This window comes from Staurois parvus, unplaced genomic scaffold, assembly GCF_062004578.1.
Source record: "Staurois parvus isolate SC_StPar_1 unplaced genomic scaffold, SC_StPar_1.0 ptg001631l, whole genome shotgun sequence".
Lineage (NCBI taxonomy): Eukaryota > Metazoa > Chordata > Amphibia > Anura > Ranidae > Staurois > Staurois parvus.
Window position 1 is genome coordinate 1 of NW_028319427.1, and position 17,500 is coordinate 17,500.

Below are 17,500 nucleotides of genomic sequence, written 5' to 3' on the forward strand. Positions count from 1 at the left end.
GACAGCTTTGGGGTACTTTGACAAAAGGTGCCTACATTTATTGAAGGGGTGGCACTAAAAAAAATAAAATATTTTTAGGGACCACTCAGCCCCCCCCCTTCCGTGCTGCCTGGAGATCAGCAGCCCTTGGAGAAGGTGTTTGTGTGCACAGCCCCATATGGTGAGAGAGAGAGAGGAGAGAAGGGGAAGAGGGGGTGAGAGAGAGAAGAGGGGGAAGAGAGGAGAGAGAGAGAGGGAGAAAGAGAGAGGGGGGGGGAGGGGAAGAGGGGGTGAGAGAGAGAAGAGGGGGAAGAGAGGAGAGAGAGAGAGGGAGAAAGAGAGAGAGGGGGGTGAGAAGGGGAAGAGAGGGGGGGTGAGAAGGGGAAGAGAGGGGGAAGAGAGAGGAGAGGGGGAAGAGAGAGGAGAGGGGGAAGAGAGAGGAGAGGGGGAAGAGAGAGGAGAGAGAGAGGGAGGAGAGAGGAGAGAGAGAGAGAGGAGAGAGAGAGGGAGGAGAGAGGAGAGAGAGAGGGAGGAGAGAGGAGAGAGAGAGGGAGGAGAGAGGAGAGAGAGAGGGAGGAGAGAGGAGAGAGAGAGGGGGGGAGGGGGGGAGAGAGAGGGGGGGGAGAGAGAGAAAAGAGAGAGGGAGAGAGAGAAGAGAGAGGGAGAGAGAAAAGAGAGAGGGAGAGAGAGAAGAGAGAGGGGGAGAGAGAAGAGAGAGGGAGAGAGGGGGGAGAGAGAGAAAAGAGAGAAGAGAGAGAGGGGGGAGAGTGGGGGGAGGGGGGAGAGTGGGGAGGGGGGAGAGGGGGGGAGAGGGAGAGGGGGGGAGGGGGAGAGGGGGGAGGGGGAGAGGGAGAGGGGGGGAGGGGGAGAGGGGGGAGGGGGAGAGGGAGAGGGGGGAGGGAGAGAGGGGGGGGGGAGGGAGGGGGGGAGGGAGAGAGGGGGGGGAGGGAGGGGGGAGGGAGAGGGGGGGGGGAGGGAGAGGGGGGGGGAGGGAGAGGGGGGGGGAGGGAGAGGGGAGAGAGAGAGGGGGGGGGAGGGAGAGGGGAGAGAGAGGGGGGGGGGGAGAGGGGGAGAGAGAGGGGGGGGGGAGAGGGGAGAGAGAGGGGGGGATAGAGAGAGGGGGGGATAGAGAGAGAGGGGGGATAGAGAGAGGGGGGATAGAGAGAGAGGAGAGAGAGAGAGAGGGAGAGAGGAGAGGGGAGAGAGAGAGAGGAGAGAAGATGTGTATTTCTATGTATGTACATGTATCTGTGTGTATGCGTGTCTGTACGTGCCTGTGTATGTATACAAGTGTCTCTGTGTGTGTATGTACATGTCTGTGTGTGTGTGTATGTACATGTCTGTGTGTGTATGTACATGTCTGTGTGTGTGTGTATGTACATGTCTGTGTGTGTATGTACATGTCTGTGTGTGTGTACATGTCTGTGTGTGTGTGTGTGTACATGTCTGTGTGTGTGTGTGTGTGTGTGTACATGTCTGTGTGTGTGTGTACATGTCTGTGTGTGTGTGTGTGTGTGTACATGTCTGTGTGTGTGTGTGTGTGTACATGTCTGTGTGTGTGTGTGTACATGTCTGTGTTTGTGTGTGTACATGTCTGTGTTTGTGTGTGTACATGTCTGTGTGTGTATGTACATGTCTGTGTGTGTATGTACATGTCTGTGTGTGTATGTACATGTCTGTGTGTGTATGTACATGTCTGTGTGTGTGTACAGGTGTCTCTGTGTGTGTATGTACATGTCTGTGTGTGTGTGTATGTACATGTCTGTGTGTGTGTGTATGTACATGTCTGTGTGTGTGTGTATGTACATGTCTGTGTGTGTGTGTATGTACATGTCTGTGTGTGTGTGTATGTACATGTCTGTGTGTGTGTGTACATGTCTGTGTGTGTGTGTATGTACATGTCTGTGTGTGTGTGTATGTACATGTCTGTGTGTGTATGTACATGTCTGTGTGTGTATGTACATGTCTGTGTGTGTATGTACATGTCTGTGTGTGTGTACAGGTGTCCCTGTTTGTGTGTGTTTGTTGGTGGCGAGTAACTCTAAGGCCTGGCTAGTAGCTCAGTACTTGAAATTTTAAGCCACGCTAGGGACAATTTAGACAGAATCCAATTAACCTACCAGCATATCTTCGGAGCGTGAGAGGAAACTGGAGTACCCGGAGGAAACCCATGCAAGTACAGGGAGAACATGCAAACTCCAGGCAGGTGGTGCCGTGGTTGGGATTCGAACCAACAACCCAGGCGGAAGTGCTAACCATTTAGCCACTGTGCTGCCCCTTTATAACCAATTCTTAGGAAAAAAAAAAACAAAAACCACACAACTTACCGATCGTCTACCTCTAGAAAAACGCAGCCAGGGGTATGTGTGGTGGTGAAGATCCGTTTATCCAGGGGAATTCTGGGAGCTGTAATGGAAACAGGACAATGTAAAAGGGTACGAATTTAAAAGTCAAAAAGCACTAAAAAGGGGACGGAATGATAAGACCTGCCAACACTGTATTTGGTGATCACAGAATTTCAATCATCAACTGCAGAAAATAGACAGCTGGTGTAATCCGTTCCATTGTCTCCTCGACTCTGAGCATCACATCTGTAGAAATCTACAAAAAACTTACCCTCATATCCCGAGTGAATCTTTTCCACCAAAGCAAGGCAGCAATGCTCCGGCTCAACCTCAAGAGACGTGCGGACTTTCACAGAGTACGGCGTCATACGGTAAGGGTTGTACCGAATCTCGTGATCGCGGTCTTTCCCTCCCCTGAGAAAAATGGAAACACGGCTTTAATGGCAAAATTAACAAAATTCTACTAAAATGACGGGATGGTTACATTTGTCACTGGAATCAACACTAAAACATAAATGATCATTTTAAACAGGAACTCCACTGAGAAAAAAGAAAAAACAACTCTCCCCTCTGGGCGATTTATGTACATTGCAAGGATTTGAATAAACTTTTTGTTGTTCAGAAGAAATATCAGTTTGTCTGTATCCATGTGGAAAGTGAATGTGAATAGGAGTGATTTTATAATTATCAATCTGCACCTGCAGGGCTCGAATGAGGAAAGTGGCAGGGTCTGCATCCTTTCACACGTGATTTCCCTTTGGGAGTATTTTGCAAAAAAAAAAAAAATGGCATTTTTCTTGCAGGTGGTGCCCCAAATCTGACTTGAATCTTATTGCAGACTTCTGTGAAAATCAGTGAGCCAATCACACATGCAGGAAATGTAATTTATGGAGGGGGCAGGGGGTTGGGCGTTCTGTACACCACCCCTTCAGGCTGTCATATTGTATTTTGGTACTGACATTTTACCCCGAGCTACACTCGGGAATACCGCTAAGGAGGTTAAAAGTTGAGGGTTTTTTTTTTTTAAGAAATCATACTTGCCTAAGTGGATGCAGCATCATTCTGATGCTGCAACTGTCCCACGCTGGCTCTAAGACTGAGAACTGAGCGATCAAACACAGCTGATCGCTCTGTTCTCAGTGAGGTGAGCTGGTGACTGTCAGTCATGGCTCTCTGCTCTGCCCCCCCGCTTACCCGGGGGTCTCTGGGCTGTGGAGGGAGAGGCCGGCTCAGGCTCCTAGTGGATTACCGAGTGGCTGAGCCAGGTGCCGGTCCAGAGATCTAGGTGGATCCCGACTTTAAAGTTGGGATCTTTCCCCAGCCTGGACTAGCTTAGTGACGTCCGCCAACAACAGATTTTAGACCGCTGTCAACTGAAAACGGGTCACAGGGGTGCAGAATGAACTGCACTCTTGTGATCCACAGAAGTACAGCCAAATGAGGTTTGGCTGTACTGCTCCTTTATGCATAGATCCTCTGAGTGGGGGAAAAGCAGAGTGACAGAGATGAGCTCATCACTGAACTACTTCTCCTTTCATTGTCCAGTTACAGGCTGGGGGAGAGACAAGACCTTTTCCTTGTCAAGTCATGGGCTGGGGGAGGGACAAGACCCCTGTAAGGGGTCCTAAACTTCAGCAAATAAAAGATCAGGTCTCCACCCCTTCCAGACAGAGCCGTATAGTGTGGCAGAGCTGCGTAAATCTCAGGACTGGGTGCAAATCCTTTGGTGGGCAAAACAGCTGCCTTACATGCATTTTGTCTGTGTATTCAGCTCTTTGCCTGGAGTTCACCTTTAAGTCCTGTATTGGCTTCAAGGCAAAAGGACAACCCATTGTGTGGCCGTGTAGACAGACCCACGACAGGGCAGCCTGGCTTTGCTGCTGACCAGCTCCCCCATCCCAGCGAGAAGCCGTGAACGTGCCAAGGACAACATGGCTCTGGTAAGAGTGCCTAATGGGGAAAATAATAAAGTACCCAGTGAAGCGGCTGGCCTCAGGTGATACACGGAGATGAAATGTCCTACAACAGTTGTACCTGTGTATCTGCAGTTGTCTCCTCCAGAGCCGTTCAAAGTGCAGAATTTATAAAGTTTGTCTAAGGCTTCAGAAAGCAGGGAGCTGACGTTACACTCTGCAGAACCAATTGAGAGCTGAATGGAAGGAAGGGGCACACCCTCCTTGCCACAGCACTCAAGAACAGAGCTGAAGCAGTCAATCGCAGGCTGTGTGCTAGAGCTCCCTCCTGTCACCTTTATAGCTCTTGCTATCAGGAAAACATGTTCTTTCATGATTCAGAAGGCAGATAGCAGACAAAGGAGGCAGCAGACAGAAATGACACTTAGTGCTCTGGATTGAGAGAAGTATAAACTATAGAGGGATAGGCTTTGTTCAGCTTTGTAAATTGAGGTTTACAACCACTTTAATGACTGAGAAATCAGGGGGGAAAAATTACATTGTATTTTTTACTCATGTATAGTATATTTTTCAAACAGAAAAAAAAAAAAAAACAGAAAAACAAAAAAACACAAAAACAAAAAAAAACCCACAAAAACAAAAAAACAAAACAAAAACTGGGACATATTTGAACTGGTAGCAGGAATCTCGCACATGAAAACAACCTGACTGTAAAGTGATTTGTTAAGTGTAGGAAAGGGATTATGGGTAATAGGAGGATTATAAGTGAGGTTTTATCCTTGAATGTCTTCTTTACGAACTTTCAATGTTGCCTTGCAAAAATCGTACTCTGAATTTGGATTGGAGGCAATTCAGACATTTTGTCCACGAGATGCTTGATAAAAATATAAACATTTTTTATAATAAAATGTAAACATAATAAAAAAATTTAAACAATATAAACAATTTTTTATTTATATTTTTTTGGGGGGGGAGGGAGTGTTTTTATCTATATATGTTGCCTTGTTTACAGAAAAATATGACAAGAGGCAGTTTGCTTTGACAAGAACAGAGCGACGACAACACTAAAAGTATTCTAGAAAATCTATTATTAATCTCCGCTTGTTGTCTTCTTTTCCGGCTAAGTGATGCTCGCCGCTCGCGCTCAGCCGCACGGCCGCGTGTTCGGTTTTATATCTGTGTAGAAAGCATGAACACTACGGGTCTTTCATCCGCACGACAGAAGGTCGAACCTTTCAACAAACCCTACAGCTAGTACAGCACTTCAGCAACATGTGTGAACGGATAATCCGCGCCGTCCGATTATGTAACAGAAATGAAATGTTAGGAAAGCTGGTCCTGTTATTCCACAATCAAATTTTCCGACGAGCACAAAAAGGAGAGGGAATCATTATGTTAATTTCTTTTTTTTTTTTTACTAATTTTTAAAAGTTGCCTTTCTTTCCGATCATGAATGACCTATTTGTTCATTAATGATCGGAAAGAAAGACAACGTTTAAAAATAAGTGAAAAAATTAACATAATGATTCCCTATTCAGGCGCCAACACATATAAGCAGCCGGAACACGGTGTTCCATGGACAAAAACACAGAAGGCTCAAAAAAATTTAGGTTAAATCACCACTTGCACAACTTCGATGATCATGTAATAGGAATGAAATTTGATAAACAGACAGACTGCCCTTATTATTCCAAGACCAGGGGCGGACTGACCATTTGGAAACTCGGGCACTGCCCGAGGGCCCGGGGTCAGTAGGGGGCCCCATGAGATGCCCCTGGTACCTTTTTCATAGGCATTTTTGAGTTTGGGGGCCCCATGAGTTGTCAGTCCGCCCCTGTTCCAAGATCAATTATTTTCTGGCTAGTTAAAAAAAGGAGAGAAAATTGTAACATTCATACATTTTTTATGCTGACTGTATCCCCGATAAGAGCAGAATTGTGCTGTTCAGAAGCCAGTATGTTCAAGTAACCAAAAAACAGAAGGCTCAAAAAAGTTCAACTTATTATAAGGAACCTGTTAAATCTCCACTTACAAGCCTTAAAACCCTGGAGCCCAACCTGGGGCCCTTGGGTGTATTTATTTATTTTATTACAGGTACTTATATAGCGCCATCAATTTACGCAGCTTTAAGTGTGTGTGTGAATATTGATATATATAGATAGAGAGAGAGCTATATAGAGAGAGAGCTATAGAGCGAGAGCTATATAGAGAGAGAGCTATAGAGCGAGAGCTATATAGAGAGAGAGCTATAGAGCGAGAGCTATATAGAGAGAGAGCTATAGAGCGAGAGCTATATAGAGAGAGAGCTATAGAGCGAGAGCTATATAGAGAGAGAGCTATAGAGCGAGAGCTATATAGAGAGCGCGAGAGAGAGCGCGAGAGCGCGATAGAGAGCGATAGAGAGCGAGAGCGCGAGAGAGCGCTATAGAGCGAGAGAGAGAGCGCGCTAGAAAGAGAGAGCTATAGAGCGAGAGAGAGAGCGCGCTAGAAAGAGAGAGCTATAGAGCGAGAGAGAGAGCGCGCTAGAAAGAGAGAGCTATAGAGCGAGAGAGAGAGCGCGCTAGAAAGAGAGAGCTATAGAGCGAGAGAGAGAGCGCGCTAGAAAGAGAGAGCTATAGAGCGAGAGAGAGAGCGCGCTAGAAAGAGAGAGCAATAGAGAGCATGATAGAGAGCGAGAGAGAGCGCGATAGAGCGAGAGAGAGCGCGATAGAGCGAGAGAGAGCGCGATAGAGCGAGAGAGAGCGCGATAGAGCGAGAGAGAGCGCGATAGAGCGAGAGAGAGCGCGATAGAGCGAGAGAGAGCGCGATAGAGCGAGAGAGAGCGCGATAGAGCGAGAGAGAGCGCGATAGAGCGAGAGAGAGCGCGATAGAGCGAGAGAGAGCGCGATAGAGCGAGAGAGAGCGCGATAGAGCGAGAGAGAGCGCGATAGAGCGAGAGAGAGCGAGAGAGATCTATAGAGCGAGAGAGAGCTATAGAACGAGAGAGAGCTATAGAACGAGAGAGAGCTATAGAACGAGAGAGAGCTATAGAACGAGAGAGCGCGTTCGAAAGAGAGCACTAGAGAGAGAGAGAGCACTAGAGAGAGCACTAGAGAGAGCGCTAGAAAGAGACAGCGATAAAGAGCCCGACAGAGAGCGCGATAGAGCGAGAGAGAGCTATAGAGCGAGAGAGCGCTAGATAGAGAGAGAGAGCTATAGAAAGATATAGATAGAGATAGAGAGAGTGAGCTATAGAGAGGGAGAGAGCTATAGAGAGCGTGCGCGCGCTCTCTCTCTCTCTCTCTCTATATATATATATACACACACAATGAAGGAAATAAGTATTTGATCCACTGCTGATGTTGAATGTTCGCCCCTCACACAGAAATGATCGGTCTAACAATGGAATGTTCGCCCCTCACACAGAAATGATCGGTCTAACAATGGAATGTTCGGTGTAACACTGAGAGACAGAATACAACAACAAATTCAGCAGAAATGCGTCTAACAAATGATGACTGATCTGCATGTTCATGAGGGAAAGAAGGATTTGATCCCCTTCACAAGACATGACTTAGTACTTGGTGGCAAATCCCTTGTTGGCAATCACAGAGGTCAGACGTTTCAGGAGTTGGCCTCCAGGTTCGCACATATCTCAGGAGGGATTTTGGCCCACTCCTCTTGGCAGATCCTCTCCAAGTCATTAAGGTTTGGTGGCTGACGTTTGGCAACTCGAACTTTCAGCTCCCTCCACAGATTTTCAATCGGATTAAGGTCTGGAGACTGGCTAGGCCTCTCCAGGACCTTAATATGCTTCTTCTTGAGCCGCTCCTTTGTTGCCTTGGCCGTGTGTTTTGGGTCATTGTCATGCTGGAACACCCATCCACGACCCATTTTCAATGCCCTGGCTGAGGGAAGAAGGTTCTCACCCAAGATTTGACGGTACATTGCCCCGTCCATCGTCCCTTTGATGCGGTGCAGTTTTCCGGTCTCCTTAGCAGAAAAACACCCCCAAAGCAGAATGTTTCCACCACCATGTTTCACAGTTGGGATGGTGTTCTTGGGGTCATAGGGAAACTGACACTTGTTTTGTGTTTCTTCCATTTGTGAATGATTGCACCAACTGTTGTCACCTTCTCACCAAGCTGCTTGGCCATAGTTTGGTAGCCCAGTCCAGCCTTGTGTAGGTCTACAATCTTGTCCCTGACCTCCTTGGACAGCTCTTTGGTCTTTGTCATGGTGGAGAGTTTGGAATCTGATGGTTTGGTTGCTCCTGTGGACAGGTGTCTTTTATACAGGTTACAAAATGAGATTAGCAGCACTCCCTTTAAGAGACTGCTTCTAATCTCAGTTTGTTACCTGTATGAAAGACACCTGGTAATCAGAAATCCTGCTGAATGATAGGGGATCAAATCCATATTTCCCTCATGAACATGCAGATCAGTCATCATTTGTTAGATATGCATTTCTGCTGAATTTTTTGTTGCTATTCTGTCTCTCAGTGTTACACCGAACATTCGATTGTTAGACTGATCATTTCTTTGTGAGGGGCAAACATTCACCATCAGCCGGGGAGCAAATACGCATTTCCTTCACTGTATGTGACTAGGTGGAATGGAAGTCACATGTTGCCTGTCAAAAGTGGAGCTCTAGTCTGCAGCGAGACCCCTGTTTGAGCTGGTGCTGTTCAACCACTGGCTGTGGTTGACAGCAGCAGGAATCATTGTGTCAGAGCCAATGAGGGGAGAGAAACCAAGGGTAGCCTCTGCTCTCGTGCACATTGCTGGATCGAGTTTGGGGTCAGGTAACTATATGGGATGGTGAGGGGGAGCTACATTCTACCTTCATGCATAGAATGCATTATACATTCTGCCGCTATACATTCTGCCGCTACAACCACTTCCATGGGCATCATCCGTATGTACTTTCAGTATGAATTTTGAGTTCCAGTCAGAGATCACCCGACCAGTTGCCTCCTTGCCAAATATCTGACCTCGCACAATGCACCCCCCAAAAACAGAGCGGGGTAAGGCAGCAACTGTCAGACCTTTTACGATATTAATCCTGCAATATTTGCTCTAGTCCAGTCGTAATTAAATCTCTAGTCGTAATTAAGTCGTAATTAAATCTCTAGCCCAGCAATCTACTGACCGCGTTTTCATAATTTGCCTAGACTGCCATTTAAAAAGCTGCGGCCTGTATCCAAGGAGACAGCCATCTGTGTGATTCTTGAAAAACAAGAGTAGAAAGTCAGCCGCAGCATGCGACTGCTTCATCCCTCTGCAGATCCACTCTCCCCCCCCCCCCCTTTTTTTTTTCTTCCACGCTGTCAACATGGGTGACATTTCCAGGAACCAGAATGGAAAGTGACAAATCCTACCCCATCACTTGCCGAATCCTAATAAATGCGAATGCAACACCATGTGACCGAAGACACAACCAGGCATCAGGCTATAATCCTTCGTACACGAGGCACTAATTGCAAACGCTGTTACATAAGCAGACACTGACAGTGGGACTAATTACTCTGCTTATTGTCTGGTGTGGGAGGCGGTTGGCATATTCAAGTATTTTCATCGGTTTACAGCCGCAGTCCCATGTGCGATCGATCTTGTTGCTCTGCTTGTCGGGGGGGGGGGGGGAATGTGGCAGGAGTCACTTTGGGTGGGGGGCTAATGGAACCCAGCTCACTTTGGAGAGGTGGGGAGACCCCTGTCTCAGCTCCCCATATCCCTCTTATGTGTAAGTCACCCTGTGCCTGTTAGGGGTACAGGGTGATCTGTCCTCATATTGTGTAGACATGTCTAGGAGATAGATGGGATGGAGGTTGCGGATTGATGTTGTGCGGCTGCATCCCATTGTTCTATTGTTTGTCTGGCTTGGGAGCAAACTATTATGGGATGTCTGTGTTTATGTGTATTCACTTAGTAGGGGGGTCTCCAGCAGCCCTCCCTCCTGATGGGACTGTCTGCTGGTGTGAAGTTTGAATACCTGTGTATCTCTTGTTACTAAATGTAGATTGCCCCGCCCTGTTTCATGATGCAGGGAGGGGGGATTGTCCCCGAGTGTATATATCTTGTATCTGTGTTCAAATAAACTAGTCTACCTCCTTTGAATCACTTAATGAATATTTGGTTGAAGTCGCACTGTTTCTGAGAACTGCTGTACATCTGTGTTGCATGGAGTCACCCAACTTCTGGCCCCTGTGATCAGGTATTCCAGCCCAGGATGATTGGACCACATTCCACAGTTCTCGTCTATTTCTTGGTTTTGCCTCAGAAACTGCATTTTTGATGTCACCCCACAAGTTTTCTATTGGATGAAGATCCGGGGATTGAGCTGGCCCCTCCATAACGTCAATCTTGTTGGTCTGGAACCAAGATGTTGCACATTTACTGGTGTGTTTGGGGTCGTTGTCTTGTTGGAACACCCATTTCAAGGGCATTTCCTCTTCATCATAAGGCAGCATGACCTCTTCAAGTATTCTGATGTATTCAAACTGAGCCATGATCCCTGGTATGCGATAAATAGGCCCAACACCGTAGTATGAGAAACATCCCCATTTCATGATGCTTGCACCACCATGCTTCACTGTCTTCACAGTGTACTGTGGCTTGAATTCAGTGTTTGGGGGTCGTCTGACAAACTGTCTCCGCCCACTAGACCCAAAAAGAACAATCTTACTTCCATCAGTCCACAAAATGTTGCGCCATTTCTCTTTAGGCCGGTCAATGTGCTCTTTGGCAGATTGTAACCTCTTCAGCACACGTCTTTTTCCCAACAGTGGGACTTTGCGGGGACTTCTTGCAGATAGCTTGGCTTCACATCGGCGTCTTCTAATTGTAACAGTCCTCACAGGGAACGTCACACCTTCTTTCATCTTCCTGGAGCTGATTGTTGGCTGAGTCCGCCCCATTTTGGCTATTCTTCTATCCATTCCAATGGTAGTTTTTCGCTTTCTTCCACGTCTTTCAGGTTTTGATTGCCATTTTAAAGCATTTGCGATCATTTTAGCTGAGCAGCCGATCATTTTCTGCACTTCTTTATATGTTTTCCCCTCCAATCAACTTTGTAATCAAGGTACGCTGTTCTTCTGAACAATGTCTGGAACGACCCATTTTCCTCAGAATTTCAGAGAGAAATGCACTGTAACCAGCATGTCCAACATTTGCTGCCTTCCTTCCTTAAATAAGGGCAATAATTGCCACCTGTTTTTCAAAGAATGAATGACCTCACTAATAGAACTCCACACTGCTATTATTTTGAACACGTCCCTTTCAATGAGTGATTCAATGACACAGAATCAGCAGCATGCATGTCATGACTGTTGGGTCTGTTGGATTTCTATGACTCTACTACACCTGCTAGGAAGTTATTTGCCATGTAGAAATATCATTTCTACCAAAAACAGGGATTGATCCGGTTAGTGATGTCTGATGCTATTATTTTGAACACAACTGTATATGTAAAGCGCTAAGTAAATTGATGGCACTATATAAGTACCTGAAAAATATAATAATAAAAAACCCCAGTATCGATCAGAAACATTTGTTAAAAGTTCATATTATTATTAGATGACCTTCACAAAATGACATTTCATGACAAATCAAAGCAATCATTTAGGATATTCAAGGGAGGTACTGTAGAATCAGATCGAAACAGACTTTAATCACTTGTAACGAACGGTCAATATGCTGTCAGGACTTCAAACACAATCAACGCAGCACTCAAGAAACAGGCATGAAAGCACTGTACTTGGCTGAATCAAACGTAATGGGCATCAAAAGAACGGAATTACTGCTGCTAACAAATGATAAAAAAAAAAAAAAAAAAAAAAAGTACACCCCCCCCCCTTAACCAGACGATTGCGCGCTTTGCGCCAAATGGATCTCTCAAGTCACAGGGGAACATTATTGAGAAAGCAACTTTTACCCTCTAATGCCAAATTCATTTAAAGTGGTAGTAAAAGGTAAAACAAATGAACAAACAAAAAAAAAAAAAAGTGACCTTTTTAACCCCCCAGAGCTCCCCCTGGTGACAATTCCTGGTTTATGAAGAGGCTGAATGCACGTCCTTTAAGTGGACCCCCGGATGTAAGGACACCCTGACGTTATTCACCACTCCTAACCTGTACCATCTTAAGAGGGATTCTGGGCAGACCTCCACCTGATTACATACATTGCGCATTCCCTTTGCGCTTCTGGTGAGTGCGCATTTTATCTATTTGTTGCCACCCACCACCCTGTCTGATGACTGATATACCACCGGGATTAATCGTGTCACCGCAGGGTCCATTCATGATTCTTGACTTCTCAATCGCATTTGAATTTATTAATGGATTTTTTTTCTAATATTTCATGATTAAGAGCTATTTTATGATGGTCATGTATGGTTTACATTTGTCCCTTGTATCTTATTGAGAATTATTCCTTTATATTATCATTGTTATCACACTCATATACTTTCTAGCACTGCACTATCTTATACTAGCTAAAAAAAAAAACCCGGCAAGGTAAAAGGCCTAATGTGCTAGCAGGGGCGGACTGACCATTTGGAAACTCGGGCACTGCCCGAGGGCCCAGGGTCAGTAGGGGGCCCCATGGTACCTTTTTCATAGGCTTTTTTTGAGTGTGGGCAAGGACACAGGGGCCCCATGATCCCCTATTGCCCAGGGACCCCATGAGTTATCAGTCAGCCCCTGTGTGTGCCATCACAAGGATTCTGGTGCAAAGCAAATCCATCGAAAGAACATGATCCCGAAAAGAAGAATAAATAATCCTCCATAGGTTTCTCTTTTTAACGGATTCTCATCCTGAATGCTTTTCACCAGTTTCCATACACAAGTCTGGTTGTAGCCAATACAATGGTGGACACACCAAGATGAGATGTTTTCTATGGGAGTTTATGTCTCGCTTTCCTTTTAATCTTTTCGTTGTATTGATCTTTTATGTATTGAGTGCTTTAGGAGTTAAATGGACGTACCATCCAGGGGTAGGAGTTCCTTCCTCAAAGTACATTCAGGTACTTCCTCCTGTGACTCTACAAAGACCCAGTAGGGTCAAAACGTCGAGTCACCTGGTTGGGGGGGGGGGGGGTGTACACACTTTTTTATGTTTTGCCAGCAGCGGCAAAACCAATCTTAGGTTGTCAATTACGTCTGATTCAGCTAAGTACAGTGCTTTGATGCCTGTTTGTTGAGTGATTACATCGATTGTGTTTGCCGAAGTCTGACAATATAAAGGCTTCTCCGCTGTGCTATTGACCATTCATTAAAAGTGATTGAAGTCTATTTTGATGTGCTGTCGCAATACCCCCTATATATCCAAATAGATTTATTTTTTTATGAAAATGATCTATTTTGGACCTTCTAAATATGTTACAGATCGATACTGGTTTGATCTCAAAACTAGACCTTTCCTGAGACAAACATGGAAGTTGTCTTTGCTGACCCCCCTGAACAAATAGCTGGCTGGATGTTTCATAGCCCCTTTAAATCACTGACCTGAAAAACAAGTAAATCAGGAAAGTAGGCAGCGCAGTGGCTAAACGGTTAGCACTTCTGCCTGGCAGTACTAGGGTTGTTGGTTCGAATCCCAACCACCTGCCTGCAGTTTGCATGTTCTCCCTGTGCCTGCGTGGGTTTCCTCCGGGTAATCCGGTTTCCTTCCACACTCCAAAGACATGCTGGTAGGTTAATTGGATCCTGTCTGAATTTGCCCTAGTATGTGTATGTATGAATGTGAGTTAGGGATCTTAGATTGTACGCCCCTTGAGGGTTAGGGACTGATGTGAATGCTTAGATCGTACGCCCCTTGAGTGTCAGGGAATGATGAGAATGCTTTAGATCGTACGCCCCTTGAGGGTCAGGGAATGATGAGAATGCTTAGATCGTACGCCCCTTGAGGGTCAGGGAATGATGAGAATGCTTAGATCGTACGCCCCTTGAGGGTTAGGGACTGATGTGAATGCTTTAGATCGTACGCCCCTTGAGGGTCAGGGAATGATGAGAATGCTTAGATCGTACGCCCCTTGAGGGTCAGGGAATGATGAGAATGCTTAGATCGTACGCCCCTTGAGGGTCAGGGAATGATGAGAATGCTTAGATCGTACGCCCCTTGAGTGTCAGGGACTGATGTGAATGCTTACATTGTACGCCCCTTGAGTGTCAGGGACTGATGTGAATGCTTACATTGTACGCCCCTTGAGTGTCAGGGACTGATGTGAATGCTTACATTGTACGCCCCTTGAGGGTTAGGGACTGATGTGAATGCTTACATTGTACGCCCCTTGAGTGTCAGGGACTGATGTGAATGCTTACATTGTACGCCCCTTGAGTGTCAGGGACTGATGTGAATGCTTACATTGTACGCCCCTTGAGTGTCAGGGACTGATGTGAATGCTTACATTGTACGCCCCTTGAGTGTCAGGGACTGATGTGAATGCTTACATTGTACGCCCCTTGAGGGTTAGGGACTGATGTGAATGTACTATATATATAAATAAAGTGCTGCGTAAATTGACGGCGCTATATAAGTACCTGAAATAAAGTCAGAGATCCTTATCTATAGACTTGCTTGTATTTGAATTCACAATTCAAACACTGGAAAGGGTAGGCATGACCTCCAGACATCTAGTATTTGCAGAAATAAGCAACGACAGCCTTCAGTTTCAAGAGTCGTTTCTTTTAATTTTCAAGTACATGTACTTTAAATTCCAGGAATTCAGCAACTTTGCAAGAAATTGCAGAGTTAAGTCTAATCAGGTGCATGTCATTTCCGGGACTTGCTTCTATTACTTGTGACAGGTTTATTGCACTCCTGGAGAATACGCTGTGGCTGCGAGAGGAAAGAAACACACAAAGCAGCTAGGTCGGCCAATTGATAAACTCCCACGGCTTAAACTACCATCTCTATGCCGACAACACACAAATCTATCTCTCTACCCCTCACCTCACCCCCTCAGTCTCCAATCGCATCACCAACCTACTCTAAGTGACATATCGGACTGGATGTCACTCCACTTCCTCAAACTCAATCTTTCCAAAACCGAGCTTTTAGTATTCCCCCCAACCTGTGCCCCCTCCCCCTGACTTCTCCATCAAGATCAACAAGACCGTATTCACCAAGGATAAACGCCTATTGTGCATACAGCCTTAGGCTTTTAGTACGCACACAGTTTTTAAAAAAAAAACCAATGTTCCAAAAAAAAGAGAGACCTAAAAACCTTATCTTGATTCGTATTTTTTTTTTTTAATTCTGTCCTTGCACAAGCCAATTACAGTATTAAACAGATGAACATTGCCACCTGAAGGCTAAAGTGGCATCTGCAATCTGAAGGCAGATATTTTATCAAAAAAGCTTCCAGCCCACATAGCCAACATAGAGATCACATGATTGGAAACCACTTTAATTGGCTCCTGATTATTGATGGGGATTGATGCTGTCGGCTGAGAAAGGGAGGACATTTATTAACATATCCTGAGAATGGAGCATCATGAGGGGAGCACTAGTTACGAAGGCTTAAAGTGGTTACATAGTTGCACAGCTAGGGCTCATTCACACTTGACTTTATTTCTAACTTTTGCCAAACGCACCTATAGCGTTAGACAGGCGTTTGGGTAGCGTTTTTAACGCTCCCCAAATGCCCCATGTGCGGTTTTGAGGCGGTTGATAGGCGTTTGCCAAGCGTTAAAACCGCACCACGAATACCTATAATGAAGTTAAACGGTATTAACGCTTTGCAACCGCCTTGCAACCTGGCAGGTGTTTGCAGAGCGGCACCATAGACGTGAACGGGAGGCTTCAACTCCTCCTGAGTTTTGCCGCGACGCTAACGCTTCAGTGTGAACAGCACTGTGTGCAGAATTTTCGTAGGTGCTTGAGAAGCGTTAAAAACGCTTCCGAAACGCGTCTGACGCCTGCTAACAAAGCTGGTGTGAACTGAGCCTTAGTCTGGCTAAAAAAGAAAAGACAAGTCTATCCAGTTCAACCAAAAAAAAAAAAAAAAAAATTCTAAAGGTTCTAAATTTAAAAATATTTTTTACCGTAAAGCTAAACACAAAAAAACAAAGCAAAAAAAAAAAACACCCCACTAACTGTTCCTCCCTCTCCGAAAAACCTACCCGAGGTCTCTCTAAATCCAGCGCTATTGTTCATGTGTAGCAGCGCTGCACCCTCTTCTCACAGGCTACAGTGATAGCAGCAAGAACCATTGGCTCCTGCTGCTGTCACTCCTGTGAGCAGAGAGTGGGAGGTTTAGCCAAGCCACGCAGTGTTTGTCTATGGATGCCCACAGCCTGACTCAGGAGTGCCCCCCACAGCGCACAACTTGCTATGGGGGCACTCAGGGAAGAGGAGGAGTGGACGATTGGAAATTGTTGCTATTTGATGAGTGCATTCATTTTTATTACACTAAAAAGAAATGAATACAACTCTAGAATATAATCTCAAAATAGATCAAGAAGATCAACTTCTAAAACGTGATTATTTTGCTATTAACCACCTCCCGTCTGGCTGTTGTATATAAACGGCCTGAAGGTGGCAGTGCAGGGTCGGGTGGCAGTTTATAAACGGCCTCCCCGCCCCCTGGGAGTGCGCAGCACTGCGATCCGGTGCCCACCGTGTCCTCCGGACACAGTGGAACACCGATCGTCGTACGGGACCTCTGTGTGAGGTCCCGATCATGTGATCACCGATTGGCCAATCAGTGATCACATATAGAGTAGTAAGCAAGATGTCACTTCTGACATCATTCCTTGTTACGTGTGAAATCTGTGAATGATCACAGAGGTCACATGGTACAGGGCTATTCACAACAGTCTTGTACCATGTGACAAGCTGTGACCAATCACAGCTCACACAGTAGTTCTCAATGGCCGCAAGAATGCAGCCAGAGAGGAGAAATGATTGCTTTTACAGCCTTTATGGGTGTAAAAGCAATCAGTGTTAAAAAAAAAAAAAAATCTTCATCACCCCCCACAAGTAGTACAGTGTCACTGTACTGCTAGGGTGACAGTATGTAAAAAAAAAAAAAACAAATATAAAAAAATAAAATAAAAATGTAGAATTTTTTTTTTAAAAAATTATAATTTTTGGCTATAAACGAATTTGGGTTATTTTCTTTTTTACTAATCAGATAACGGAATAAATTTTGGCTAAGATTTATGATGAAATATTATTAATTTGTAAAATTTTATAAGAAAAACACTCTTTTCAAAATTTTTGGACATTTTCATTTACATAGCAAAAAAAAATAAAACTCCCAGCGGTGAATAAAGACCACCAA

At 45.4% G+C, this 17,500-nt stretch overlaps 1 protein-coding gene across 1 annotated transcript in view; it reads right to left on the reverse strand.

Annotated features, from left to right (window-relative positions):
- Nucleotides 1-2,306: 2,306 nt before the first annotated feature.
- LOC149434988 (period circadian protein homolog 3-like) overlaps nt 2,307-17,500 on the reverse strand; it is a gene marked incomplete at its 3' end in the record, with an annotated part of 66,875 nt that continues 51,681 nt past the window's right edge. The window contains exons 7-8 of the mRNA XM_089663137.1: nt 2,596-2,738; nt 2,307-2,385 (exon numbers count right to left, since the gene is read on the reverse strand). Coding sequence (XP_089519263.1) covers nt 2,307-2,385; nt 2,596-2,738 — 222 coding nt within the window. The remainder of the gene's footprint in view (nt 2,386-2,595; nt 2,739-17,500) is intronic.